Here is a 27705-nt window from a genome sequence, read left to right as displayed (position 1 = left end):
CGGCGCCCGGGAGACGCGGAGGAGGGCGGCCCCTGGCCCGGAAGGGCGACCTCGGGGCGGTCACAGCGTCGAGGAGAGGTGGGCGCAGGCCGGCGGGAACCGCCTCGGTGCCGGGCACGCGGCGAGGGACGCCCCTGGCTGTGCTCGTCCGGTTTCCCCGTCCCTTCCAGGCTGGTCCCAAACCCCGGGCGTGCGAGGGACGTCTCCGCCCACGTCCCCAGCCCCGGCAGCGCACTGCATTCACCTGGGGTCGTTTAGAAAGCTGCTTCCCCTCCCTGCCCCGGAGCTTCGGATCCCGCGGGCAGGGCGGGGTGGGGGGGGGGTGGAAATCTGCGTTTTCAAAGCTGGCAGATGACTCCCCAGCAGCCTGGGCGCGGACCTCTGGGTTGAGCAGAAGGGGGTGTTTGTGCGGAGGGTTTAAAGAGCGCGAGAGCACCAGAGCGCACGTGCTGGTTCCCGTGGGCTTCCTCTCATTTTTCTGCCTCAAGGCCCGGGCCCGGCGTAACTGCCACCCGTGTCTCAGGTCCGGGAGCCGTGGTCATCTCGGTTCCGTTAGGTCAAGCCGGCGCCCCCTCCCCCCGACACGAGACAGGACTCCGTTTTCCACCTGCCCGAGTCCGCAAAGCTCTTTGACCAGTTTCAAGTGGGTCTCCTTTTTAGCTCTCTCCCGTAAGTGTCCAGCACTCTACGCAGTTACTGATCATTTCTGTATCTGGCACAAGTCCAAAGCAACAAACACTTTCAACAAGTGGTGCTAGAAGAAACGGTGTGAGCTGCCAAAACGGCAACAAAAACCAGATAGACTTCCCACCGTTTCAAAACTGAACTTGAAATGGATCGTAGACTTAAATGTAAAGCCTAGAACTAAACCTTTGTAGAAGAAAACCTCGATGACTTTTGGATTAGTCAAAAAAATTTCTTAGATACTGAGGAGTTAGATTCATACATATGGGGACGATGGTGTTTGTTGAGTCAGCTTTATAGGATCTGTGAAGCCCTTCTTCCAGGGGGGGGAATCAGCATGCATACGTACCCCTGTTGCTAATGTAAGTGAAGAAACGTTTGTGAAGGAGTAATAGGTGCTATACCTGCCAGGAGACCTTGAGCCAGACATTTCCGCTTTGCAGGGTTTAATACAGAAGTCTGGAGGCACGGTGGAGGGCTCTGGAAAAGGATGGTGTAGCTAGGTTCGAATGCTGTAATATCTTGCCAGTCCTAGTCAAGTTTGAGTAGCTGTTAAGAAGAGTGGGATAATGGTTTCTGTTCAGGAAGTGGCGTCGTGTAAGTAGAGGAGAAATTCTGGGTGAAGTGGATTTGAAAGCAAATACGTTGCCCTTCCATGTTCTCCCCGTGCAGCGCCATCCTTTACTGCTGGAGCATAGTTAATCTAGCTCAGAAGTCCTTTGCGAAGTCATTGTTGGATTTCTGCTCAAATGAAGTCTGGGAATTGCTTGCATAGTTACATTGTGTTTTTTTATTTTGTTTTTGTTTTTGTTTTTAATTTTTTTTTTAACAATTCACTCTTCAAAGATATTATGTATTTCGAGGGAGCTTAGAGCGTGCTCGAGAGCTCACGTGATCAGGGGGAGGGGCAGAGGGAGAAAGAATCTCAAGCCGACTCGGAGCTGAGAGCTGAGCCCAGAGCCCAATGCGGGGCTCAGTCCCAGGACCCTGAGATCATGACCTGAGCCGAAATTAAGGGTCGGACGCTTAACTGACTGAGCCACCTGGGCACCCCTGTTTTTTTTTTAAGTAATCTCTGCACCCTCGGAAGGGCTTGAACTCAATGATCAAGACTCACATGCTCCCCGACTGAGCCAGCCAGGCGCCCCAACATTATATGTTTTTATTATTTAGAATAAAGCAGGTTAGCTTCCTGACTTTTCTTTCCCATGAACTGTCTAGGTCCAGAGGGTGATTTTTACAAGCCATCCTCTCTGTACTATGTATTGTACTTACGATCTGATTTGTACTGTGTGGTCCTAGAGATGAGAAACGGGGTAAAAGGAAGAGAAAATTGATTTAGTTCATGTAAGAGGCCCCTTCCTGAACCTCTCCCCTGAGCCAGAACCAGAACCAGAAATCTGCTTTGATGTCTCCTGGTCATCACTCCTTCCATTACCTTTTTTTTTTTTTTTTTTTTTAATGTTTGGATTTTTCAGTAATCTCTATACCCAATGTGGGGCTCAAACTAAGAACTCCAAGATCAAGAGTAGCATGCTTCTCCAACTGAGCCGGCCAGGCGCCCCTCCCCCCTCGTTCCCCATTTTTTTTTTTTTTTAAGATTTTATTTATTTGAGAGGCGCCTGGGTGGCTCAGTTGGTTAAGCGACTGCCTTCGGCTCAGGTCATGATCCCGGGACCCGGAGTCCCGGGATCGAGTCCCGCATCGTGCTTCCTGCTCGGCGGGGAGTCTGCTTCTCCCTCTGACCCTCTTCCCTCTCGTGCTCTCTCTCATTCTCTCTCTCTCTCAAATAAATAAAATCTTAAAAAAAAATAAAATAAAATAAGATTTTATTTATTTGAGAGAGCACAAGCACAAGCAGGGGAAGTGGGAGAGGGAGAAGCAGACTCCCCACTGAGCAGGGAGCCCGATGCGGGGCTTGATCCCAGGACCCCAAAATCATGACCTGAGCCAAAGGTAGACACTTAACTGACTGAGCCACCCAGGTGTCCCTCATTCCCCACTTACTTTATTTTATTTTATTTTTTTAAAGATTTTATTTATTTGAGAGAGAGAGAGAGAGAGAGAGAGCACATGAGAGGGGGGAGGGTCAGAGGGAGAAACAGACTCCTTGCTGAGCAGGGAGCCCGATGCGGGACTCGATCCAGGGACTCCGGGATCATGACCTGAGCCAAAGGCAGTCGCTCAACTAACTGAGCCACCCAGGCGTCCCCTCATTCCCCACTTTTATTTATTTATTTATTTTTAAAGATTTTATTTATTTCAGAGAGAGAGAATGAGAGATAGAAAGCATGAGAGGGAAGAGGGTCAGAGGGAGCAGCAGACTCTCCGCTGAGCAGGAAGCCCGATGTGGGACTCGATCCCGGGACTCCAGGATCATGACCTGAGCCGAAGGCAGTTGCCCAACCAACTGAGCCACCCAGGCGCCCTCATTCCCCACTTTTAAAACACCACTTAATCAGACACAGGGCCTCCTGATTTTCCCTTCCATCTCTGAATCATTTTACTGATTTATTTTGTTGGTTTTTAAGGATTTTATTTATTCATTTGAGAGAGAGAGGGAGCATGAGTGAGCACGAGTGGGGGGGAGGGGGAGAGGGACAGGCAGACTCACCTCTCAGTGTGGAGCCTGACACAGGACTCCATCCCAGGACCCTGAGATCATAAGCTGAGCCACTCAGGCGCCCCTGTGAATCATTTTAGATACGCACAGGGATGTCTGCACCAGCTTCACTATAGACCACTGAAATCCCACCATGAAGGTGTCTGAAAGTCTGTTGTAACATTTTATTCTGGTCAGTTAACCTGCCCACAGAGTGGTTAGGTGTACTGAAAGACCCAAAGTTTTGGTTTTCTGTTGTGTAACAAATCACCCCAGAATTTAACAGCTTAAAACAGCAATTGTTTGACTCACAAACCTACGGTTTGGCAGTGCCCTGTGTGATGGCATCTGGGACAGTTAACTGGGGCTGGAGGGTCTGCTTCTTAGATGGCTTGCTCACGTGGCTGGTAAGTCGGTGCTAGCTTTTGCCTGGCAGCATGGTCAGGAACCTCAGTACCTCTCCATGGGGCTGCTTGAGCTTCCTTATAGCATGGAAGACAGGAAGTGGAAGTTGCCAGTCTGGTGAGGTCTGGACCCTGAAGAAGTTGGTGCATTGTCACTTCCATTGTCAAGCAGAATCCTCCCAAATCCAAGGGAAGGGGAGCGTAGACTCCACTTTTTTTTTTTTTTTAATTTATTTATTTTAGAAAGCTTGCTTCCCAGCAAGCAAGGGAAGGGCAGAGGCAGAAGGAGAGAGAGAAAATCTAAAGCAGACTCCTTACTGGGTGTGGAGCCCGACAGTGGGGCTCGATCTCATGACCCTGAGATCATGATCTGAGCCGGAACCAAGAGTCGGATGCTTAACCTGCTTAACCAGACGAGTCACCTGGGTGCCCCTAGACTCCACTACTACTACTACTTTTTTTTTTTTTTTTTTGAGATTTTATGTATTTACTTGAAGAGAGAGAGAGAGTGCGAGAAGCGGCCAGGAGCAGAGGGAGAGGCAGGCTCCACGCTGAGCAGGGAGCCTGATGTGGGACTCCATCCCAGGACCCTGGGATTGTGACCTGAGCTAAAGGCAGATGCTTAACCAGCTGAGCCACCCAGGTGCCCCTAGACTCCAGTTCTTGATGGGAAAAGTTTTAAAGTGTCTGCAGCCATCTTTTAATTACCACACCCGTTCATTGTTGGGTCACACAAACTCATCTGCCTTATTTTGGGATCTGTGGAGATTCTCCATCTGAACAGCAAAAGGATGCTGCCTTCTGGCCACAATTTTTAAGAGACCCTACGAGAAAGATCAGTCGTGATCATCTTTATGAGTAGAAGCAGGAATAGCTTTGGGGAGAAAAGTTGCCATGGTGATAGGACTTTTCCATCCTCTGCTGGACTGCTAATCATAGGGAGACTGAAGTTCCTGAAGAAAAATAGGCCAAAGAAGCAGGTCTTGGGGGATAAACAGTCATAACACCAGAGGCTGGCAAATTTCTCTGTAACAGGCCAGATAGTGAATAGTGCCGGCTTGGCAGGCCCCTGTCCTCCATGGTACTGCTGCATCTCAGCTGGGTCCGTTAGAAGTCTGTGGAGGGTTAGTGCATTCCTTTCTGGAGGCCCTAGGGGAGAAGCCATTCCCTGGCTTTTCTTGGCTTGGAGAAGCTGCCTACAGTCCGTGGTCTCTTCTTCCAGCTTCAAAGCCAACAATGTAGCACCTCCCCGACCCTGCTTCAGACCTCATATCTCTTTCTCTGCCCTTTTCTGTCTTCCTCGCCCATTTTAAGGACCCTTGTGATTGCATCGGGCCAACTTGACTAATCCAGGGAAGTCTCCCCATTTTAAGGTCAGCTGATCAATAACCTTAATTCTGTCTGCCCACTTGTTTTCCCCTTTGTCATGTAACTAACATACTCAGACTTTCTGGGGCTTAGGACATAGACCTCTTTGTGGGGACCGTTCTCAGCTTGTTAGTTGCAGATTGCTGTATAATACTGAGATTTCCAGGTTGACTTTATTCCACAGTTGTTCCCAAGGGAATTACGTTTAGCTCCTTAGAACTCAAAATAGGAGGGAGCATATAGAATTCTGTCTGTCTCATCCTGAGGGTGGCATCGTTCTCCTTCCATTCATAACAGAGAACATAGAAAAATATGACCCACCGTTACCAAAACTCATTTTCAGATCAGTTCGCCTTGAAAAACTTCATTTTTGTGTTCTAATTCTAGTTGAAGTTGGTTAGAAGCTTCTGGTAATTCGGCATACTACTGCATAGTATCCAAAATGTCGACTCATTTTAAAGTTGTTCTAGAAATAATTGGCTCTGTTGATAAAACAGTATCATTGGGTATAATTGGCTTCTGATAGTAGAAGAGATAAGGGTAATTATTTATGTACCTATCTTGTAATTTTAAAATAAGATTCATTATATTTCTTTTTAGGGTGAGCCCATTTATAGTCTGTCTTGCTGTAATGTGACATATGCTTTCCTAACAATCCTCATGCTTTGCAAAATCATACAATAAAAAGCATAGGGTTTATGGGAAAACTGGGGTTGGGGGCATAGCCCTCAGACTTCTTCAGTAACTTATTTTAAAAAGATGGGAATATAATAGAAATGGTAAAACACTACACGTATTATTACAGGTTTAAAAAAATAGTGGGGCGCCTGGGTGCCTCAGTCCGTTAAGCATCTGCCTTTGGCTTAGGTCATGATCCCAGGGTCCTGGGATCGAGCCTCACATCGGGCTCCCGTGCTCAGCAGAGAGTCTGCTTCTCCCTCTCCCTCTCCCTCTGTCCCTCCCCCCTGCTCGTTTTCTCTCTCTCTCAAATAAATAAATCCTTAAAAAAGATAACATAAACACTGTAGTAAGTATGGCACTTTTTTTTTTTTTAAGATTTTATTTACTTGACAGAGAGAGAGACAGCAAGAGAGGGAACATAAGCAGGGGGAGTGGGAAGGGAGAAGCAGGCTTCCCGCCGAGCAGGGAGCCCGATGCGGGGCTCGATCCCAGGACCCTGAGATCATGACCTGAGCCGAAGGCAGACGCTTAACCAACTGAGCCACCCAGGCGCCCCAGTATGGCACTTTCCATTGAAAAAGACCTACAGCTTCCTTGTGGGAAGTGGGTCTTGGAAGGGCTGTAGCTTTTGGGTTCTTGTGAGGCGATGGAGGGAGGGTGATCTGAAGTTGTGTGGAAAACGGTGATACCAGATGTGGATGGGTGTGGCTGTGGTGCTGGTGGGAAGAGTGTGTGCCCATGTGCCGAGTATTTCTAAGTGGCTCCATTCAGCTGGGTGCAGTGCAGTTTTCTGCATTCTTATCTCAGGATGAAAGGTGGTATGGAAGCAAATGCAGAATTCATACTACGCTCCAGTTGTTCCTAATATATCAGTCGGAACAACGTTGTAGCAGAGCTGAAGGTCTCCTTGGTTCTTGGTCATGCTCTGGGAAGGACCTGCCCCAGCACACAGCATTATTTCGCTTATCTTCCCCTGGAAGGCACACGGCCAGGGATGGGCTGGCTGGCTCCCATGTTGAACACTCAGCATTCTCTGCCCAAAACACAGAAATTTTCCAGCGTGCCATTTTCAAAGACTTTTTTTTTTTTAAAGATTTTATTTATTTATTTGAGAGAGAGAGAGAATGAGAGAGAAAGCACATGAGAGGGGGGAGGGTCAGAGGGAGAAGCAGACTCCCTGCTGAGCAGGGAGCCCGATGTGGGACTCGATCCCGGGACTCCAGGATCATGACCTGAGCCGAAGGCAGTTGCTTAACCAACTGAGCCACCCAGGCGCCCCATTTTCAAAGACTTTTGAAGCTCCTCTTTCTGTACTCTTTCTCCAGAAGGTACTGGAGGATGCCAACCAGCAAAACAAAGAAGTACAGCAAGAAGGAGAATACAGAAAGTGGGAAATTGAGTGCGGGGGAGGGGCGGTGGGCTTCCCCAGGGGGCACCTGTGCAGAGGCAGAAGGGGAACCCAGGTTAGGTAGCCAGCGACACGGGCAGGCCAGTGAGCTGGTGATCACACTGGGTGGCAATGTAGATTGTCAGCCCGGTGTTTAGGCTGGAATTTGTATTCACTGCTTAGAAAACTTAGCAGGTGAAAAGTTAGGATAATATACTCCGGGGAAAACAAATCACCAAAAGTTACGTGTAAGAGGGAAATCTAATCTTGGATTTAAGTTTGCTTTATGGCTCAGCTCTGAATAGCACATACGGTTAAAAGTGGCCGTCCTGTTTGGTTAGAAGATTGATCTATGTTGGGACGGTGGGAGACCAGAAGGCTGCAGGGGATGCGGGCGATGGAGGGCGTGGTGTGGGGGTAGTTTTGTCCTAAGTTCATAGCAAGAAGTCAGCACTTGGTGCCTAAAATGAAAACTCAAGAAGAAGCAATAGAAACGTACCAGTTGGGAGACTTGAAGATAAATACCTGAGAACCATAGCAAAAGTTGGAATTGGTTGCCTCTGAAATGTTTGTTACAAGGTTTACAGACTGACTAGAATTTTTTAAGCAGTGTGTGTATGTAACTTTAATAAAAGTAAAACTCAGTATGCTGTTTAGCAGAAAGAAGTTAATATAGCGGGACTGAGACATTTCTGAGGAGCATATAAGGTCCCCTCCTATATGAAAAAGTTCAGCTTGCGAGGTAGTCCTCAGCTGGCCTTTGGGAACCTTGTGTTTGAAAGGCTTGCTCTACCTAACCGTACGGTGTGGTTAAGGGGGAACCCCTGGAGGTCTGGGATTTTGGTCCGTGCCAGGCAGATGGAGCCCAGGTGACCAGCCCGCCAGTAAGAGCCTGGGCACCAATGAGCTTCCCTTGTGGACAGCACTTAGGACATACTGTCACGTGCACGTGGCTGGGGAATGAAGCCCAACCCGTGCCACTCGACCGCAGGGTGACTCCTGGAAGCTTGCACCTGGTCGCCCACAGAGGTTGCTCCTCGCACCTTTTCCCTTCGCCCGTTTTGCTCGTGGGAAGTCATAGCCCCGAGCACCGCTGTATGGTGAATCCTCACCACCACCACCCCCCCCCTCCCCCGTGGGGCTCCAGGGGGCCTCCAGGACGCAGACGTACCGTCAGCGGATGGCCCTTTTCTTTTCGTAGTGTTGAGATCGGTGAAAGCGTGAGGGGCGAAGATGTCTACATCATCCAGAGTGGCTGTGGGGAAATCAACGACAACCTGATGGAGCTCCTCATCATGATCAATGCCTGCAAGATCGCATCGTCATCCAGGGTGACCGCCGTGATCCCGTGTTTTCCGTACGCGCGACAGGATAAAAAGGACAAGGTAGGAGACTCGGGTCCTGTTGGCAGAACCTGCTCTGCGGTTTTCTCCCCCCCTCGCGTGATACCCCGGGATAATCTGGAAAATGTTTGCGGCCTATCTTAATGATCGAGGAAAGAAGCCTTGTCATCTTGGCTTTTCCAAGGTTTGCCTTTGAACCCGCCGTCATGTTCATACTTCTAGAAACAGACAAGGCATATGTTTGTAGGCATTAGGATAGCATATAGCCCTGGTGATGAAATTGTGTATCTTTATGGTGACGGATAGAACGGAAGGCACCCACACCCGCCCCTCCCCCCCGCACCCCCCAGGGAGTACGTCAGACTGGGGAAGTGGAATCCGATCACTGGACTGGATCGATGCCCGCACTTTGGTTGTGAGTCCGTACTCTAGTTTTGCAAATGTCACCACGAGGGGAAACTGGGTAGAGGGGGCAGCCGGATCTCTGAATTGTTTTCTTACAACTGCATATGAATCTGCGGGTCTCTCAAGGTAAACAATTTGATTTAAGAAATACACCATTACCTGTTTTTAACCTTTGCAGAAGAACAAAGTTGATATTGTTGACTTTTGCTTTGAGCCACACTAGCACTCCATGAGGCTGTGTAAGTTTCTAGAAGAAATTAAAATGGTCCTTGCCTTCGAGAAAGCTCAGAGAAGTTGGAATTTGAGGGGAACTTGGGAGGGGATTGTATTCATTCATTCGCCAGGGCTGCTGTGACAAATCACCACAAACGGCGTGGCTGAAAACAACTGAAACGCGTTCTGTCACAAGTTGGGGGCCAGGCATCAGAAAACAAGGGTCGCGCTCCTTGTGAAGACTCTGGAGGGGAAGCCTTCTGCGCCTCTTCTGGTTTCCGGTGGCCCCTGGCATTCCTTGGCTTCTGGTGGCATCACTCCCACCCCTGCCTCTTTCTTCACATGGCTGCCTTCCCTTTGGCTCTGTGTGTGCTTCCCTCTTGTTAAAGGGGACAGTCATCGGATTAGGACCCATCCTAATGCAGAGTGGTCTCATTTTGATCTTTACCCTAGTTCTATCTGCAAACACCTTCTTTTTAAATGAGGTCACATTCCAAGGTTCTGGGTGGATGAGTTTTGGGGGGATATCACTCAAACCACAATAGGCATCAGCTCTTAAGCTGTTACCTGCTTTAGGTCTTATGGATAGACAGATGTTCATCGGGTTCTCCATGAATCCTTCAGCTGACAAGACACCTGGCTGTGCTGTGACGTGACTAATCATGACAGACGTTCCCCCGATACACCTCTGTTTATCTCCCTAGTTCACTTTCTGAGACGACAACACATTTCCAAACAGCACACAAGATTCCCTCCTATATGGAAAAAAAATCCCTTTATAAATTTGAATTCCTATACCAAGGCCCCCCCTAAGTTTTATTAAGCCTCTTCAAGTGTGGTTCCAGACCCCATGCTGAACACAGCTGTCGGTTCATTTCTCACTAGAAATTTGATCTCCAGAACTCCATTCTGCAACTGAGTTATGATTTACCCTGCATAGATTAGAAGGGGTCGGCCAACTTTTCTGTAAAGGGGTGTATGGTCTCTGAGTCCGGTGTATCTCAAAGACACGGACGATACGTAAATGACTGGTGTGGCTGTATGCCCATGAGACTTTTATGTGTGGACAGTGAAATGTGAATTTCATACCATTGTCACATGCCGTGGAGTGTTCTTCTTTTGATTGATTTCTTCCCCCAGCTTTCATGGAAAAACCATTATTAGCCCACAAGCAGTACAAAAACAAGTGGCTGGCTGGATTTTGTCCATAGGCCAGGTAGGCCACCCCTTGCGTTAGAGCACCGACTGGGTGTGCGTGCGTGTGAGTGTGTGTGACTCTGTGACTGTGTGTATGTATCACTTGGTGATTTAGCTAAGGGCAGCCCAAACCTTAGGTCACATAGACTGCTGTGAAGCGTATGACCTCCCCCTTGTTATTTATGGAGCATTTTTTATTCTAACTTGATTGGAAAGTTTTCTGTGCGTTTTTAGCTCCAAAATTTCCATTTATTTTTGTCCCGTCAGCACAGTCTGTTGTCCCGTTTGTGTCCTAGGATTGTGGAACATCTTCATTTTTGTCTGTGTCCTAAAGAAGCCGATGATGATTGTGCTCTTTTCTCTTCCGTGTAGCAAGAGGCTCAGCGAATTCTGTATTCTGTCATTTGCCATCAGGTTCTCCTTTTACTTCTCGTAACTTTTGCATTTGGTGCTCAGGTAGGCAGTGGATTATAGCTTCTTGAGTAACTGAATATCCTTTTACTGTTATATGGTCCCTGTCCCAGGCCCAGTGGCCTAGGGAGGGGAGCCCTAACTTCTCCTTAACTGATAACCAGTGGCGAGACTCGTACGGTTTTTGTTTGCAAGTGTCCAGTCTGCAGTTACCTCTGTTTCCAAGGTGGTATTTTCGAACTTTGTTGGCTCGTGTTTATTCCTAAGGAAGTCTTTGTGGTGCAGGGAAACTAGGCCTGCTTGGCCCTGGCCCTTCGTGCGGACCTGCCTCCCGCCAGCAGTGCCCCCTGCCGCTGTACAGAGGTCTTCTCCCGCGGGTGTACCTGCTCTGTGGGGCGCTGGCTTCTCACTAGCTCTGTGTCCTGCTTCCTCTTGTCAGCACACTTGGGCGGGTATTCCGTTCCGGCCGTTTTGAGCACCTGTCTCTCCCTTTCCTTTCGCTCTTTCTGAATCACTTTGTTCTAAGTGTGTTTCTTGGAAGCAACCTGGTAGCTGTTTTTAGTGTTTAACCCCCATCAGACAGTTCCAGACTTAACTGCTGATGGACGAGATAAGACGTTCATTGTCAACAACACAGAAGCAGGGAGGTGGACAAGGGGTTGAGAGGCCGCAGAGATAGCAGCAGAGGGAGGCCTGAGGGCAGAAATGGTGTGGCTTATTGTCAGAGAAAACCGATGAGCAGAGAAGGAATGGCGGAGGGCTGTGTCCCGCTTCTGTTGCTGCTTTTATAAATGACTAAACCGGGGGGCTTGGAACGACAGAAATGTCTCTCACCGTTCTGGAGGCCAGAGGTCAAAAATCGAGGTGTGGCAGAGCCAGGCGTGTCTGGAGGGTCCAGGGGAGGATCCTTCCTGCCTCTGCAGCTTCTGGAGGCTGCCTCGTCCCTTCGCTTGAGGCCACATCCCTCCAACCTCTGGTTGTGTCTTCGCTTCGCCTCTTACCTCCGTGAAATCTCCCTCTTGAAGTGAGTGTAACCAGGGATTAAGTAAGTGCTTAAGAGAAATGGCCTGAGCCTGTGAGCAAACTACGTTTATCAGTAACGGGGCTGAGGTGAGACCCAGAATGAGGGGAAAACCTTCCTTCCCCCTTTGTGCCCTGCTTAGGTAGGCTAAGGGCCATGTAGTGTTTGAATGTGACAGGAAGTCATGGGCCACGCTTGCTCTCTGGGCTCAGAAAGAAAAGCCTCCGCAGCCACAGGAGGCACGCTGGGCGGCATCCCCCCCGCGCCTCGCCCCTAATGTTCTTCCCAGGTTTCTCTGGTCCTTTTCGTGCTGCCTATGATGTCTGAGACACAGTGAAATTCAGTGTTGTTGACCTATTCAGAGTTAGCTGCAAAGAAGCCCAGGAAAACCTAGAGCCTTTTAACGGTATTCAAAACCTGCTTCATTATTTTTATTTGACAGAGAGACACAGCGAGAGAAGGGAACACAAGCAGGGGGAGTGGGAGAGGGAGAAGCAGGCTCCCCGCCGAGCAGGGAGCCCGATGCGGGGCTCGATCCCAGGATCCCAGGACCATGACCTGAGCCCGAGGCAGACGCTTAACCGACTGAGCCACCCGGGCGCCCCATTATTTTCAATCTTACTGCTGCTTCTTAAGCAAGCCCCGTACATCTGTAAAATCTTATTTTTGGCTTCATTGGTATGTGCAAGAAACCAGGGACTGGTTCTGACGGTGAAGGAATGGCTTCCTAGGTCATGACACATCAGCACTTGTGGTCTGACCCGGAGAAAGGAAGATGATGTAGTATGAATCGTAAAACGCATGGTGTAGCGTCGTCTGAGCTCTGGGGTTACAACTTTGGGAACAAGTGGACTCAGGTTTGAATTTCCGCATCATGATTCACTCAGCTTGTGCTTTGTAACAGTAGCTTAAACTCTGTGTGTGTTTAGTTTTCTCATCTATAGATTTAATGATAACATTTGCTACTATTTCTAACGTGCTTCGCATATAATAAATACATGGGTATGCGGACCTTTTCCAAAAAGCCAGGTGTCAAATTTTTAGACTTGCTGGACCACCAGATCTCTTGCACTAGGTCAGCTCCACCATTTTGGCACAAAAGCAGCCGTATATGATATGCAAGTGAAGGGATGTCTGGCTGTGTTCCAATAAAATTTTATTTGTGGGCGCGGGAATAGGAATTTCTTTTTTCTTTCTTTTTTTAAGATTTTATTATTAGAAAGAGCACAAGCAGTGGGGGGGGGGGGTGGCAGAGGCAGAGGAAGAAGCAGATTCCCTGCAGAGCAGGGAGCCCGATGGAGGGCTCGATCCCAGGACCCTGGGACCATGACCTGAGCCGAAGGCAGACGCTTAACTGACTGAGTCACCCAGGCGCCCCTGGAATGGCAATTTCGTATGCTTTTCAAATGTCACAAAACGTTCTTTGTTTGCTTTTCAGCCTCTGAAAAATGTAAAAAACCATTCTTAGCTCACAGGTTGTACAAAAACAGCACAGGCTGGATTTGTCTCCTGGGCCGCGGTTGGCTGACGCCTGCAATGGCACGGACTCCTTCCCTGGTACACACAGTGTGACGTGGGCAGAGCTGGAAAGCATTACTTCCGTGGGGGTAGAGGACTTGTAGCTTTTTTTCACAATCATTTTCAAGGTTATGTTCTCTTTTCAGTTACCAAATTGTTTCTTTTTATTTTTTAACTGGAAACATTGAGAACATTTGTCCTGACATTGGTTTCTCCAATATTATAAGTTTGTAAAGCCCATCAAATTTACACTTTTAGCAGGGTGGCATCTGGTACATTGAATAAGGTCTGGACTATCCCGAGAGTCTTTATCATGATTGGCCTGGCTCGCCAAATGTTTGATCTTTCTCCGTGTTTCATCAGGGGAGTTGAACGTTTTACTTTTGGTTACTGTACCTTGATGCTACCTTTGTGGAAATGTCGTAATTATTCTCTTAGTGGCTGTAAAGTCAGTTAACTTGCAAATCACCTTTCCTGCAAGATTCAGTTGGGTCTTGAGCCAAATTCATAGTACAGAATGCAAATTTGTAAACAAGGTCTGGAGAAGAAAATCAGGAAGTGTGAGTTTAGACATTACCTGTGGTTTGGATCTCAGAAGCAGGAAATGCTGGATGCCATGGAGGAATGTTTTTGCCAGTTACAAAATTATAGGAAGAGCCCCACTTTGATGAGTGTTGAGAATCAGATTGTATTACAAAGAAGTCCCAGTGATCAATTTGTTCTTTTAATCATCCCTGAAATCGTGTTAGACTAAATAATTCTCACAGTCACTGAGGCAAATAACTAAGTCTTGAAAACTCGATGTGATTGAGATTCTGTTGTTAAGTATTTACCAAAGAGCTACGGTACGTAGGGTACAGAGCTGTGCGCTGCAGAGGATGTGAAAATCTCCAAAACCAATTCTTTGCCCTTGAGGGATGCCTAGTCCAGTTGTGAGCTATGATATCCATACGTATCACATCTTCCAATGTCAGTCTTTCAGCGGATGGCATAAGGTGGTCCCCATTGGTAGTGGCCAAGTGCTCAGCCAATGCAGTGTTCCCTTTAGAATGGACAGACCATTTCTCTCTGGAGTTCCCAAAGCATCACAGCGTTTGGAGATTTGAACCAGACCTGGAGGGTCAAATGCAGTGGCCCAGCAGAGGCATGGGAGCGAGGCGGACATGTGTGTGTAGACAGCAAGGCTTAAATTGTTCTCTAGAGAGGGAGAGAGTGGGCCCAGTGCAAATTGCAGGGAGGACCCTTGGAGCCAGGCTGGTCAGGGTCTTTCTTGTTTGTTCGTTTTGTTTTGTTGTTTTTTAAGTTTAGTTATTTGAGAGAGAGAGAGCAGGCGAGCGAGCATGAGTGGGGTGAAGGATAGAGGGAGAAGCAGACTCCCCGCTGAGCCGGGATCCTAATGCAGGGCTCCATCCCAGGACCCCCGGGATCATGACCTGAGCCGAAGGCAGATGCTTAACCAACTGAGTCCCCCAGGTGCCCCAAGGTCGGGGTCTTTTTATCCCAAAGGCAATGTGGAACAGAACAGGGAGTTAAACAATGAAAACATGAATTATGGTATGTAGTTAGTTGAGAAAGTTGAAAAATGTAAAAGAATAGAATATTTTCCCATAATTTCACTTTCTGGAAACATCTACTGTTAACATTTCAGGGTGTTTCTTCTCATTCCTTGTGTGTTAGAAAAAGTGTGTGTGTGTGTTACATATGTATTGCTAACCTTAAAAGTAAAACTGCCAGTTATTTTACCAGCAAAAGGTAGGTTTATTCGAGAATTTAAAAAAACCATCGGCAGGGCACCTGGGTGGCTCAGGTCATGACCCTGGAGTCCCGCGATCGAGTCCCGCATCGGGCTCCCTGCTCGGCGGGGAGTCTGCTTCTCCCTCTGACCCTCTTCCCTCTCGTACTCTCTATCTCCCATTCTCTCTCTCTCGAATAAATAAATCTTTAAAAAGAAAAAAAAAACATCGGCAACTCTGGAGGACAAAGGAGAGGGACACTTCTGAAGGAGCAACGGGGGAAGTTGGGAGGGCTGTTACGAACCAAAAGGCTATGGGAGGAAACTGGGAGTTTGAAGTATAGTGGCTTTCCGTCAGCGGAGCTGTTGCCAAGAACGAGGAGAGTATTTCTTCCGCCTGCTGGAGTAGCGAAGTAGTAGAGTAGTGTCCACATGCAAGGTCAAGCCCCTCCCCCCCCTCCGCCCTTCCTGTTGGGTCTGCGATTGACTCGGAGTGGGAGGGCATGAGAGCTCCCCCTCCCAAAACCTCCTGACTCCATTTTAGTGAGGGTTCCATTACTAATGTTCTTATTTCCCCCTTTTGATCAAGATCTTTCCTTGGAAGCGTCACTGATCAGTAATCAGGTTCTCTATATTTAGTGTGTTTTCTCTCTGAGAGCCAGCAAGGACCTTTCCCGGCTGTGGGGTCTCCTGTGGAGGGAAAGTGTGCAGCAGTTGGAAAGCACTTAAGCCACACTGAGTCCGGGGAGCGTTAGAAGAGACAAAGTCTCAGGCATTTCCTATCTGAAGTCTGTCTCTTCTCCAGATTGTGAGCATGGAGAGACAATACCCAGTCCAAACTAACATGACAGAACCAACTGTATGTTGGTTCTAAACCAGAACCCTAGGTCTGAAAATATTCACTGGCTCTTACTTGGATTTGGGGAAGAAAGGTTTCTCCCTATGAAGGCCATCCCAAGTCACGTTCGCCTCCTGAAATGGCTATGACGTAAAAGGGAAATAGTGCGAGGAGAGTACAGTGTATGGAATACCCGAGCCCATTTGGGAGGCTCCAGTAGGCATACAAACATGAAGCAATAGTTAATGGACCCTTTTTGCAAGAACAGCAAAACTTCAAGGACATCTCAGAACAGTGTGGTTACCTCAAAAGAGCTGTTTAGAACCGTGTGCGTTATCAGTAATAGTCTCTAAAGTTGTGAATTCAGAAACTTACGAATTTGGATAAGAATCCAGGGTCAGTTCATAGTTTAGATAAAAGAAAGACTTGTGAATTCTGAGCCTTGTCACCCTTGGGAAAGGCTCACAGGATCCTAATGAGGCTGTTCGTGTTTCAAAAGGTTTCCCCTTTTTTGCAAGAGATTGGGAAATGCAGATCAAGGGCATTTTCTTGCCACAAAAGAGACAGAAGCGGCGACGGTGAGCATAGTGTCTACAGGCCTGGTCCGGACAGCTCGGGGAAGCGGGCTCTCCAGGTGTTGTCTGTTTCAGTTCCGGACAGTCTTGGCTTTCCCGTCATCAGAGGGCCTGCAGGTCCAGTCGGGCTGGTGCTTGCTTTAGATGGGTCACGTGGGTCCAGGAGTCTATTCCCTGCAGTGCGGCGGCACAGGGGTTGGCGAGCAGTCCCCGATGAGGGCCTTTCCGACGAGGCTGAAGAGTTGTTTTGGAGGTGTCCTTTCCAAGAGACGAATTCTCCAGGTTGTGAAGGGTGATGACATAAGATCATTGTCTGCTGGGAGTGCACAGTGAAGACGTAACTAGACCTTTACGATATTGAAGATCTCCTTTCATCAGCTGTGGGTCCAAAGACGCAGGGGCCAAACGCACAGTCGTCCTAGGACTCTCTCCAAGGGCGGGAGTGCGTGAGTTCCAGAGGGGGAGAGGATCTGCAGTCTGGAAGGATTCATGGCAATGCCTTTGACCAAGGTATTTGGAGAGTCTATATAACATTTTGCCACTTGAGTCTTTTTTTTTTTTAAAGATTTTATTTATTTATTTGAGAGAGAGAGAAACAGCATGAGAGGGGAAAGGGTCAGAGGGAGAAGCAGGCTCCCCGCTGAGCCGGGAGCCTGATGTGGGACTCCTCGATCCCAGGACTCCGGGATCCTGACCTGAGCCGAAGGCAGTCGCTTAACCAACTGAGCCACCCAGGCGCCCACCACTTGAGTCTTAACAGTGTCCTTAGTGCATTCGAGCAGCCCTGAGGATTGAGGACAGTATGGAAAACGTTTATGTAAAGCCAGCCACAGCGCCCAGACTCAAAGAAGCACCTGACCGGTAAAATGGGTGCCCTGGTTACTGTGTAGTTCAGGAGGGGTTCCCCGGGCAGGGCTCCTTTTTAATTTTAGCCACCGAAGAGGCACTGGCCTCGCTGCAAGGGAAGCTTCAGTCCAGTGAGAAAAGAGACAAACCATGACGAAAACACGCTTGTATCCATGAGATGGGGGGTGGGGGGGGAAGCTGCATGAAATCCTCAGATGGTCCATTGGGTGATTTAAGATGTTTTCCAGGATTGTATTTTGGACAAGTGGAACATGCAAAGTAGACATTTTTGCAACCTTTTTAATATTTTCCCGTCAACGTCTGTTCATGAATGCTCTCGTTTTGTCAGCAGACCCATGGTTTAATGCGTGTGCGGTTGGAAGTCGTGGGAATTGTGGAATCTCTGGTAGGACCAGATGGTTATTTGGTCGAAACCAGAGCTTGCTTTCTTTATCGAAGCAACAAGTTACTAGATTTCCAGTGTTGTTTCTCCTTTTCTGGGGCCAGTTGTTGGGCATCTCTGGTCAGTTTTTCTAGTTTGTCCTTTGAAAGAACATCCCTTTGGAACACGACAGGGGTCTGGCTGTCAGTCTCCTTGAGAGCACCTTTTTTTTTGGTGGAAATACCAGCAAGGTGGTGTCCGTTGGCCTGCCGGGAGTTGGGTCTGGAATATCTCGGAACCTTCATAGCCAGAGCTGCCGGCAAAAGTACGGCACCCAATAAATTTTGGACGTAGGAACCGTTTTTAATCTTAGCCCCATTGGATGTTGCTGCCATAGCATTCCAAAATCATGAGCTACCCCAGAGGCATACTGACTATCAGTATAAATGTATGTGGTTTTGCCCTTGGTGAAAATACAGGCTTGAGTAAGAGTGTATGACCCAGCCTCCTTGCGCTGAAGTAGCTGAAGGTAAAGGTGATAAGCCTCAGTGACTTCAGAGGGAGTTGGAAGAGCATGCCCAGCACGGTGTTTACCATTTTTATTCATTAAGAACCATCAGTAAACCGTGAAAGATCTGCATCGGTCAGAGGAGTTTCCCGTGAATTGTCACGGGCAGTCAAAAGGAGATGTGCAGCATGAGGCAGTTGTGAGGGGTTTCCTCAGTGGAAGGGGGGAAGAGGGCGGCAGGGGTGGCACTGTCGTGGTGAGAAAGTTACAAGAGGAGGAACCGTTAGCGGGAAGATGTCAGTGGGGTGAGGTGGCTGGTTGCATGGAACCACGGGATGCTTCAGAGGGACCCGCGTGGCTGTTTCTTCGGTGGCCTAAACTGTGAGGGCAGTGGCAGGAATGGCTCTGAAGCCAGGGGGATATCCCGGAGCCACGGGGTCTGGCTGCTGGCTGCCTTCCCCCCTGGGGTGATGTTTGTGGCTGAGCACTCGAGGGCATTCCCTTACCTCTTGCATACCAAGAGGAAAAAGGCAGGTTGATAATTAGGATGTCTAGGGAGCAGGGGCTTTTGTTAGACTTTGCTTTCAAGTCCCAAAGGCTCTGTCATGCCCTTCTTTCCAAATAATAGGGTTAGGTTTGTCGGGTTTTAGTAGAGGGCGTAGAGGCTGAGCCACGCCGTGTGAGAGAAGTTTGGAATCCCAGTTTCGACAAGAACCAGCCAGTCCAAGAAAGCCTCATAACTGACTCTTAGTTTTAGGTTCTGGGAAATTCAGGATGCCTCGGAGTCTACCCAGATCCAAATCTAGTCTGTGTTTCTGAGATCACGTACCCTAAAAACCAAACCCGAGTTTAAAGTGCAGTATTTCTTTGAAGACTTCGATGTCCCTTTAAGGCCGCAAGTTTTAACAGGTGGATGCCGTCTTCCTGTGAAGAAGCTTGAAAAGGGGGACAGAAGCAGATTGTCTGTGTATTGTGACAAAGTAGAGCCTGCAGAAAACTCTGTGTCCTCTCAATCAGCTTTTAAGGTTTGTAAAAAGTTAAGAAGGACTCTGTGTAACCCTGGGGCATTACTGTCCAGGTATATTGCCATTCTTCCCAAGTGATAAAGATACTGGCTGTCCTTATCAACTGGAATACTAAAAAATACACCGCATACGTCTGTTACAGTAAAGAATTTGCTTTCGGTGGGAATGGATGTCAGTAAAGCCACGTGGGTTGGGAACGACAGGGTGCCAAGGGATACCAGTGGGATTCATTGCTCGGCGGTGCCGGACACACCTCCATTCTCAGCTGCTGGGTTCTCTCACAGGTAAAATTGGGGTGTTACAGGGATAATGAGGCTCTGAGCCTTGTCATCTCTATATGAACTGTTTTAGTACTCCGAAGCGGGGGCCTGCTTTATAGCCGTGGCATCAGTGAGGACCGACACAGATTTATTCCCAATCTGGGTAGTAGTTTCTGCAAGCTGATTAGAGGGAGAATTGGGAAGAGCCCCTGTAGTTCCTGGTAGCCCCGTTGTAGAGAGTAAGATGGAGCCACTCATGTCAGGCAGGGGCCCGTGTCAAGCAGTGGTACAGGCGGATAAGCATACTGCAGCTCCCAGATACCGCCGAGACCAGCACCAACCGATGACACCCCAGAACTCACAAGCAGAAGCAGAGAAGTCTTGCAGGGGCCCAGGACTGATTCGATCCCTTTAAAAAGGGGAGTATTTTTGCAGCAGACAGATGTCTCAGACATGACCCCTATATGTCTGACCACTTAAAAAAGGCACCTCCTGCCGAAAGCTGTGCCCGATGGATCTCTGAACAGCACTGAGATCCTCCGCTACTTGAATATCAGAAGTGAGTGCCGAGAGCGGACCTGGCCTGGCCTGACACCTTACCTCAACTACGCGCCCGTAGACTGATTATGTGTTTGGTTCCTTCACTTCCTGCCCCCTGTGTTATCTTCTTTGTTGTGTGGTTTGTCTTCTGTCCTGCTCTGTGTGAAAGGTAAGAAGCTAAGTTAACCACGTGGTGAAATGTCACTGAGCTGGGAACCCTGAACCTGTTCTGTAATTACGTTAATCTTGCTTTGGGACTGAATAGGGCTGACGCTGCGGAAAGGCAACACCTCGTGTGTGCGCCTTCACAGTGTGTTCATGACACTTGGCATGGCGGGCAGGATGCCATGTCATTGACCCGCTGTGTGGTAGAAGATTTAGAAGAATCAGAAAAGACCCCCAGACGCTTGCTTGACTTGACCATAACAGAACGAAAAATAATAAATTGGGGAATACATTTATGTGAATATAGACTTTTCCAGGCGTCTCACTGACGGTGAGACCCTAAGGTAGCAGCAAGGCAGGTGAAGCCAAGACCGGCGCTGTGCAGGGAGCAGTCGACAGCGGGAGCCCGTCCGGGGCGCACCCCTCTGCAGGCCGGGCACGAGGTGGAACTAGCCAGAGCCGAGACCAAGGGCGATGGCCTCAGAAAGGCACTTGGAGGGGTGCCTGGGTGGCTCAGTCGTTGGGTGTCTGCCTTTGGCTCAGGTCGTGATCCCAGGGTTGTGGAAGCCTGCCTCTCCCTCTCCCACTCCCCCTGCTTGTGTTCCCTCTCTCTCTCTCTGTCAAATAAATAAATCTTAAAAAAACAAAAACAAAAACAGGCGCTTGGAGGACTAAGAAGAGTTAAAGCACTTGGAGACATTGCAAAGATACATGCCACTCCTGGCCAAAGTAATCTATAACTTGGCAGAAAGATGTGAACAAAAATTGTGGAAAAATCTGTACAAATCTCCCAAGTGGGAAATAGACTTCTGCATAGTTAAGAAATTGTATATGGCAGCTGCTAGGTTACAAAAGAGGAAGAAAGATGCGGGCCCTACGTAAATGCCTAAAAAGGAAGGTGAAAAGAGCCAAGAGGCCTAACACCATACTTTGGGTAAAAGACCCCTGCTGCCCCACAGAGTTGGAAGTCAGAAAGCTCACAGCCAGGACCCTGGGAGGTATAATCATGGATCTGAAGGATCCTAAAAATGTAAAACCCTTAGGGTCCCGGGTGCCCGCTGTGGAGGTTCCCATCTTACTGATGAAAACCATCTCACAGACCAGGACCGGCAAAGAGCTAGCTAATAGAGTACTAAGGAAGGACAAATCAATGAATAATTTTAAGTTTAAAGGACAAAGCACCGTTGGGGACCCCAGGACACCCATCTTGAGGACCCAGGAGACTATGATAACTCCTAGGGGGTGACTATCAAAGCAGACCTCCTCTGCTTCTGCGTGTTACGGATTCTGGGGTGTCAGCTGATGCTGGTCTTGGCGATATCTTGTAGCTGCAGTGCCCTGAACTGCTTGCGTCACTGCTTGACACAGGCTCCTGCTTGACATGAGGGACTCCATCTTGCTCTCTACACCTGTCATTGGGAATTAGAACATTGGAAAGGTTGGCGAGAGGGCCAAAGGTGCCTGAAGCGCTTCCATTTGTAATAGTCTTCTCCGAATGTCCTGGTTCCTTGAAATAATAGCAGAAAGCACTCTTCCAGTTTTGTTTTGGGGCCTTCATTTGCTGGAGCTGAACATCGAAAATTTTAGCGATCTTTCCTCTAGGTGACTCACCTAGGGTGTGAGCAAGCTGGTTTGCCAGGTTAGTCAGATCTGAAGTGGACTTAATTTCTCATTCCATCCTGGTCCTTTTACCTAAAAGGGAAAGATCCTGGAGCAGTCATTAATAAGCACAAAATTAAATGTTAACCCCGATGGATTCAGCATCTAAAGGAAGACCAGAATTTTCTTTAAAGACAGTTTGGAGTCAATTGTAATAACCATGAACAGATTCAGCAAGCTTTTGTGTGTAAGCCAGATTTTTGTTCCAGTCAACAGACTTAGGATAAGCCATTATAATTGTTCAGTGGAGATTTCCAGCAAGTTTTCTAGCATCTTGCCAAAAGATAGGGGTCCTGCTCGGGATTTTCCCATTGGGCTAGCTTCATCCAATGTTTGGCCTGGCCCTCACCAACAAGCATGTGCACTAATTGATAAAAATCTGAGAAACCAGGGACGCCTGGGTGGCTCAGTCATTAAGCGTCTGCCTTCGGCTCAGGTCATGGTCCCAGGGTCCTGGGATCGAGCCCCGCATCGGGCTCCCTGCTCGGCGGGAAGCCTGCTTCTCCCTCTCCCGCTCCCCCTGCTTGTGTTCCCTCTCTCGCTGTGTTTCCTCTCTCTGTCAAATAAATAAATAAAATCTTAAAAAAAAAAAAAATCTGAGAAACCAGGGTGGTAAGTTGGAATAATTATGTTAAATTCTTCAGCAAACCTATGGGGGTCCCAGTCATTTTAGGAAACTCTTTAATGATGGCTGGAAGTTCAGCCTTAGTTCAGGTAACATAAGAAACTTGGGGGTCTGTTTAGATCCTCAGAAGACTTAACATTAAAGGGGCAGTTTTTAACTGGTTCAGGAGAGGAGAGAGAGCGGAGGGAGCTTCTGAGGAAAGGAAGGTTCCGCCGAAGGATGAGGAGGAGAGCGCAGGAGATGAGAGAAAGAAGATGGCGCCGCAGGGGCGGGGCCGGAGCGCGAGGTAGCTGCCTCGGGTCTGGGGGGCAGGGTGGAGAAGAGGCTTCAGAAGCCCCCCCTTTTTTTTTAATTGTTGGCCTCACTTAGTTTGTAAAGTGTACCTTGGAAAGAGGCAGTTTTGGATTCCTGATCATGTTTGGAAGCTTCAAAATACCGCTTAAAATGGAAATCGCATTCAGTTTTAGAACCGTGGTTGTTGTCCAATTCAGCTTTGAGAAAATGAAGTTCGGAGAGATTGAAAGTTCCCCATAATGGCCATTGAAGTTCTAAATTACTTCTGGTTAAGTCAGTCCATTTATTTATAAATGTGCACGTGGAGGGGACCATAGATTTTAAACATAAAGCCGGCTGGAGTCCCATTGCGGGGGCGGGGGGAGGCGGGCAGCAACGTGCCCTCGGAGCATTTTGATGACCGGGATCCCATTTCTTAGAGGTTTTTCAGGAACGGCCTGGTTCCAGAAGGGATCAGAGGAAAGGCCAGCACAGTTCCTGGAGGAGCAGCCCAGCCCCAAAGGGGAATAGGACCGAAGGCCTTCACAGTCAGATTGGCACAGTTCCAGTTGGAACAGGCTGATTTTCGAAAAGACGTCAGACGGAAGGCCAGCCTAGTTCTGCAACAGGACTTCCATTGCCTCCATTCTGGCCTGAGTCTGTACTTTCTAATGAAGTTTCCCTTTCCAGCTTCACTCTTAACTTCGGCCAAAGACCCTGAGGGCACAGCATCCCCTGAGAGGAACCAAAATCACCCCCTCAAGCAATGGCTGGCCCAAGCAGCGAGTGCCCCGCAATTGGCCCCCGGGCAAACGAGTCCTCGACCTGACCTTCACTGCCCACCTGCACGTCCCCACATACCCTTGTCCCACATTTTCCTCATATAAACCTAGAGGTCTTTCTGGCACTTGGGAGACCGTCTTGGAGACACTGGTTCCTGTCTTCCGGGTGTTGGTCTCACTGAAATAAGTTCCTTTCCTGTTGCACCCCACTCCTTTCTCTGCCTTTGGATTTTTGTCAGCAGCCGGTGGCCAAACCTGGTGTGTGGGGGACCCTCAAAGCCAGGTGCTCCTGCACCCTTGCGCCCCAGCTGCAGTTTCATTAGGAACGGTCCTGACAGGAATCAAACCGGAAGCTTAGCCCAGGTCCGTCAGGAACAGTCTGAATGGGCCAGAAGGCCAAATGAGTACTCAGAGGTGGAAACAAAAACAACCCCAAAACCGAGGGCTTACATAGATCCCGAGTAAAGCCCGGAAAGCTTAGACACAAGGCCTGAAGCTCAAAATCCAGGAAAAAACTTAACCTTAAAACCCCAGGCTCGTCGATAAAGCAGTGAGCCCCAGCAGCTCCGGGGGTACGGCACCTGTTTGCTCACCAGCCCCGGAGGCATTCGGGGTCCTCTCTTGGATCACCCCTCTGATCACCAAGTGATGCAAACCTGGAGAATACACTCTTGCCAGTTACTTTACCAGCAACAGGTGCGTTTATTCGGGAATGAAAGAATTGCAAACAAACAAGGCGGGGCAAGTCTGGAGGACAAAGGAGAGGTAGGCTTTTGAAGGAGAGAAGGGGGAAGTTGGGAGGGCTGTTGTGAACTGCAAGTCCCTCAGAGGAACCTGGGAGTTCAAAGTGTGTGGGGCTTCTCACTGGCTGAGCTGTTCCCTGGGGCCCATGAAAGCATCTCTTCCTCCCGCCGGACTAGTAGCATAGTATCCCTGTGCACGGTCGAGTCCGCCTCTTCCTGTTGGGTCTGCAATTGACTAGGAGTTGGGAGGCTTGAAAGCACCCCATCCTGAAGCTCCACATGCCATTGTAGTGAGGGTTCCTATAGCTAATGTTCACGTATATTACTATAAAGTAATAAGTTTCTTTTTTTTTTTTTAAATAACTTATTTATTTGACAGAGAGACACAGCGAGAGAAGGAGCACAAGCAGGGGGAGTGGGAGAGGGAGAAGCAGGCTTCCCGCTGAGCAGGGAGCCCAACACCGGGCTCGATCCCAGGACCCTGGGATCATGACGTGAGCCGAAGGCAGACGCTTAACCGACTGAGCCACCCAGGCGCGGCCTCTTTTGATTTGTTTTGTTTTGGTTTTTTTTTTTAAGCATGGTGTGTTAAGAGAAACTAGAAATGATCTGTGAACATTATGATGTAGTTCCTTCCCGTGTATGTTTTACATGAATATATTCTTGTGTATTTTATAGGGATCGTTTATTATTATTGTGAATGAAATTTTGTTTCACTTTTGAGTTGTAACTGACAACATTGTGTGATTCTCAATGAAATCTTTTAAGCTTACATGTATATTTTTGGGTTGGTGTATGAGAATATTACTGTTGACAGTAAAATGCTGACCTTTCCTAGGTTTAATCTGTGTCTGTGTAGTCTCTTAAATTTTTTTTTTTTTAATGTAGACACTTACTGCCCAGGATTTATGATATAAAAGCTAAAGCTGTGGAGAAGTTAGGTAATTTTAGAGAGGATACAGTGTCAATAAATCACCTTGCATCCCTTCTTGAAACACCACATTCTTGATTTGGTGTTCTTTCTTCAGTGTGGCTTTTGTTTCATTTGTGACGGCATGGGCTTTCAGCTGCGATACATCAGCTCTTCTTGAGGAGTTGGCTTTGCCTCTGCCTCCCTTACGTGCACTCTCTCGGCCACGCTGGACTTCTTTCTGTCCCTGGGTGTGACCTCTTGGCCTCGGTGATCTCCCCCGTGCTGCTCTTTCCGGAACACTGGCTTCTCCCCTCTGCTGGCCACGCCGTAAAAGCTGTTTCCTCAGAGGGGCCTCTGAGTCCCAGTCTCTTTAGGCTTCATGCCGTCCTCTTGCTGGTACCCCTTGTTCTTCCCACTTGTCACTATTTAAATGATACACATTGTGATGTTACACGTCTATGTGTTTGTTTGCTTCTTTGAGATTTGTTCTCTCTATCCAGTGTCAAGCACCTTGTCTTGCAACAGTTATATGTAAATAGTCAATATTGGGCGAATAAAATGGAATGAATATCTTGTTGGGAGGTAATTTTCTTGTTAGTAATTCAATAATTTAAAGTATTAAATGACTTAATGTTGATTTTGTTACGGTATCTCTTCCCTTTTCCTGAAGTAAAATCTGTGTCTTTATTTTCTAGAGTCGTGCTCCGATTTCCGCGAAACTTGTAGCCAATATGCTCTCGGTCGCCGGGGCGGATCACATCATCACCATGGACCTGCATGCCTCTCAGATCCAGGTTCCAGCATTTTCTTTCTTGCCCTTGGTTGTGATCGGGGGCTTAATGCAAGTGGTTACATCCTAACTCTGTTAAGTTAAATTGTTTTCGAAGTGGGTAACATGAACTCGCGTTTGAGTTTGTATGTGATTGCTCTCTTGGGTTTTCGTCTTTACTGGACTTGGGAATATGGTTTAATAGTTGTTACCGCTGTCTGCCACCAGCTTGCGTCCAAACGGTTTCAGAGGAGGGGGAATGGCTTCTTGGCAGTAAACTTTATAATTCCATCTCAATTTCTCAAAAGTAATTAGAATGGCAGGGTTGTAATGTATGTTTTTTTAACCTCCTTCGTAACTTAGTTCCTTCATCTATAAGACAGGCCCATACTGTGCCTGTTCTGTGATACAATGAATGCGAAGAAGCATTTGGCTTACAATAAGGTGCTTAAGACACAACAGACCTCTTTTCCCCCACTCCCCCGCAAAGCCATTCTCCTATTCCTTAGAATATAGGCAATCCTAAGAGAATCGAATATGTCTCCAAAGATAATGGATTGCACTGACATAGGCCCCTGGAACATACCTGTCTTTTGATTTAATTCTGTTAAAATTAAGAAAAGGGAGTCTGTTGAAAAGGCTTCTTTTGAATAGGACTTCTCCCCTTAGGGATTCTTTGACATCCCGGTGGATAATTTGTACGCGGAGCCCGCAGTCCTGCAATGGATTCGGGAGAACATTGCCGAGTGGAGGAACTGTATCATTGTTTCACCTGACGCCGGGGGAGCCAAAAGGTAGCCAAAATGCACCGTGGTTTTCTTTTGTGTTAGATAAGGAAGCATGTTTTAAATTACTTAACGCTCTTATTTTGTAAATGGACAAGTAAGGGCACTGCGTCTTCACCTGCAAGAAACACGGGCACGTATTTGTTTTCAGCGAATATGTTTTACTCGAGGTGGTGGTTTTGGGGGGTTTTTTTGTGTGTGTGTTTTTTTTAAGATTTTTATTTGTCAGAGAGCGAGAGCACACAGGCAGGGGGAGCGGCAGGCAGAGGGGAGGGAGAAGCAGGCTCCCAGCTGAGCAGGGAGCCCGATGCAGGACTCCGATCCCAGGACCTTGGAATCACGACCTGAGCTGAAGGCAGACATTTAACTAACTGAGCCACCCAGGCGTCCCTCGAGGTGTCTTTTCAGTTAACTTTTTTCTGATTTTAAAAGCAATGAGCCTAATTGGAAAATAAGGCTTTTAATTAACCAACACCATTGACTAAGCTAGTCCTTCCTACTACAAACTCCTGAGAGTGGAAGCCAAAATAGAACAGAGTTTTCAAAAAGAAATCTCTGTCCGTAGGGCACCAAGAAAATGGGAAATATCCAGGGCCGAGAGCTAAAGAAGAGCTGAAAACCCTGCTTCAGTGGCCTCAGGGTTGGGTATCAGATCCAGGAAGAGGCTGGTGGCTTGGGTATTAACTGCCCACATAGAGGTCTCCAGAGAGAAGGGAGATGAAAGTTAGACCTCTCTCCAGCAGCACAGGGGGAAAGCCAGTCTTTACCCAGCCGTTTGGATGGGGGGACAAAGTAGCCACTCATGAGAAATCAAACCAAGAGCCTGTGCCATGTGCAGATGTGCGGTGAACTCTGCGTCCCCCTATGGTGCAGGCATCCCTACAAAAATTGGTCCCAAGCTAAAAAGCTACTGCAGTGGGAGAATTCCACAAGCCCAACTGCTGAGTAAGCACTCCTCACTGAAGACAGCCTCATGCCTGATGATCCCAGTTAGAACACCGAGAGGGCACAGCCCACCCAGAGCCAGCGTCTGCAGAGAACACGGCGGCAG

The 27705-nt window shown here is 48.2% G+C and overlaps 1 protein-coding gene across 1 annotated transcript in view; it reads left to right on the top strand.

Moving 5' to 3' along the window:
- PRPS2 (phosphoribosyl pyrophosphate synthetase 2) overlaps window positions 1-27705 on the top strand; it is a 38102-nt gene that overhangs the window by 361 nt on the left and 10036 nt on the right. Inside the window, exons 2-4 of the mRNA XM_027608091.1 lie at window positions 8328-8511; window positions 25796-25894; window positions 26539-26663. Coding sequence (XP_027463892.1) covers window positions 8328-8511; window positions 25796-25894; window positions 26539-26663 — 408 coding nt within the window. The remainder of the gene's footprint in view (window positions 1-8327; window positions 8512-25795; window positions 25895-26538; window positions 26664-27705) is intronic.

The sequence above is a fragment of the Zalophus californianus genome, chromosome X (assembly GCF_009762305.2).
Source record: "Zalophus californianus isolate mZalCal1 chromosome X, mZalCal1.pri.v2, whole genome shotgun sequence".
NCBI lineage: Eukaryota > Metazoa > Chordata > Mammalia > Carnivora > Otariidae > Zalophus > Zalophus californianus.
Note: the sequence above shows the minus strand (reverse complement) of the source record. Positions and strands in the feature narration are given on the sequence as shown.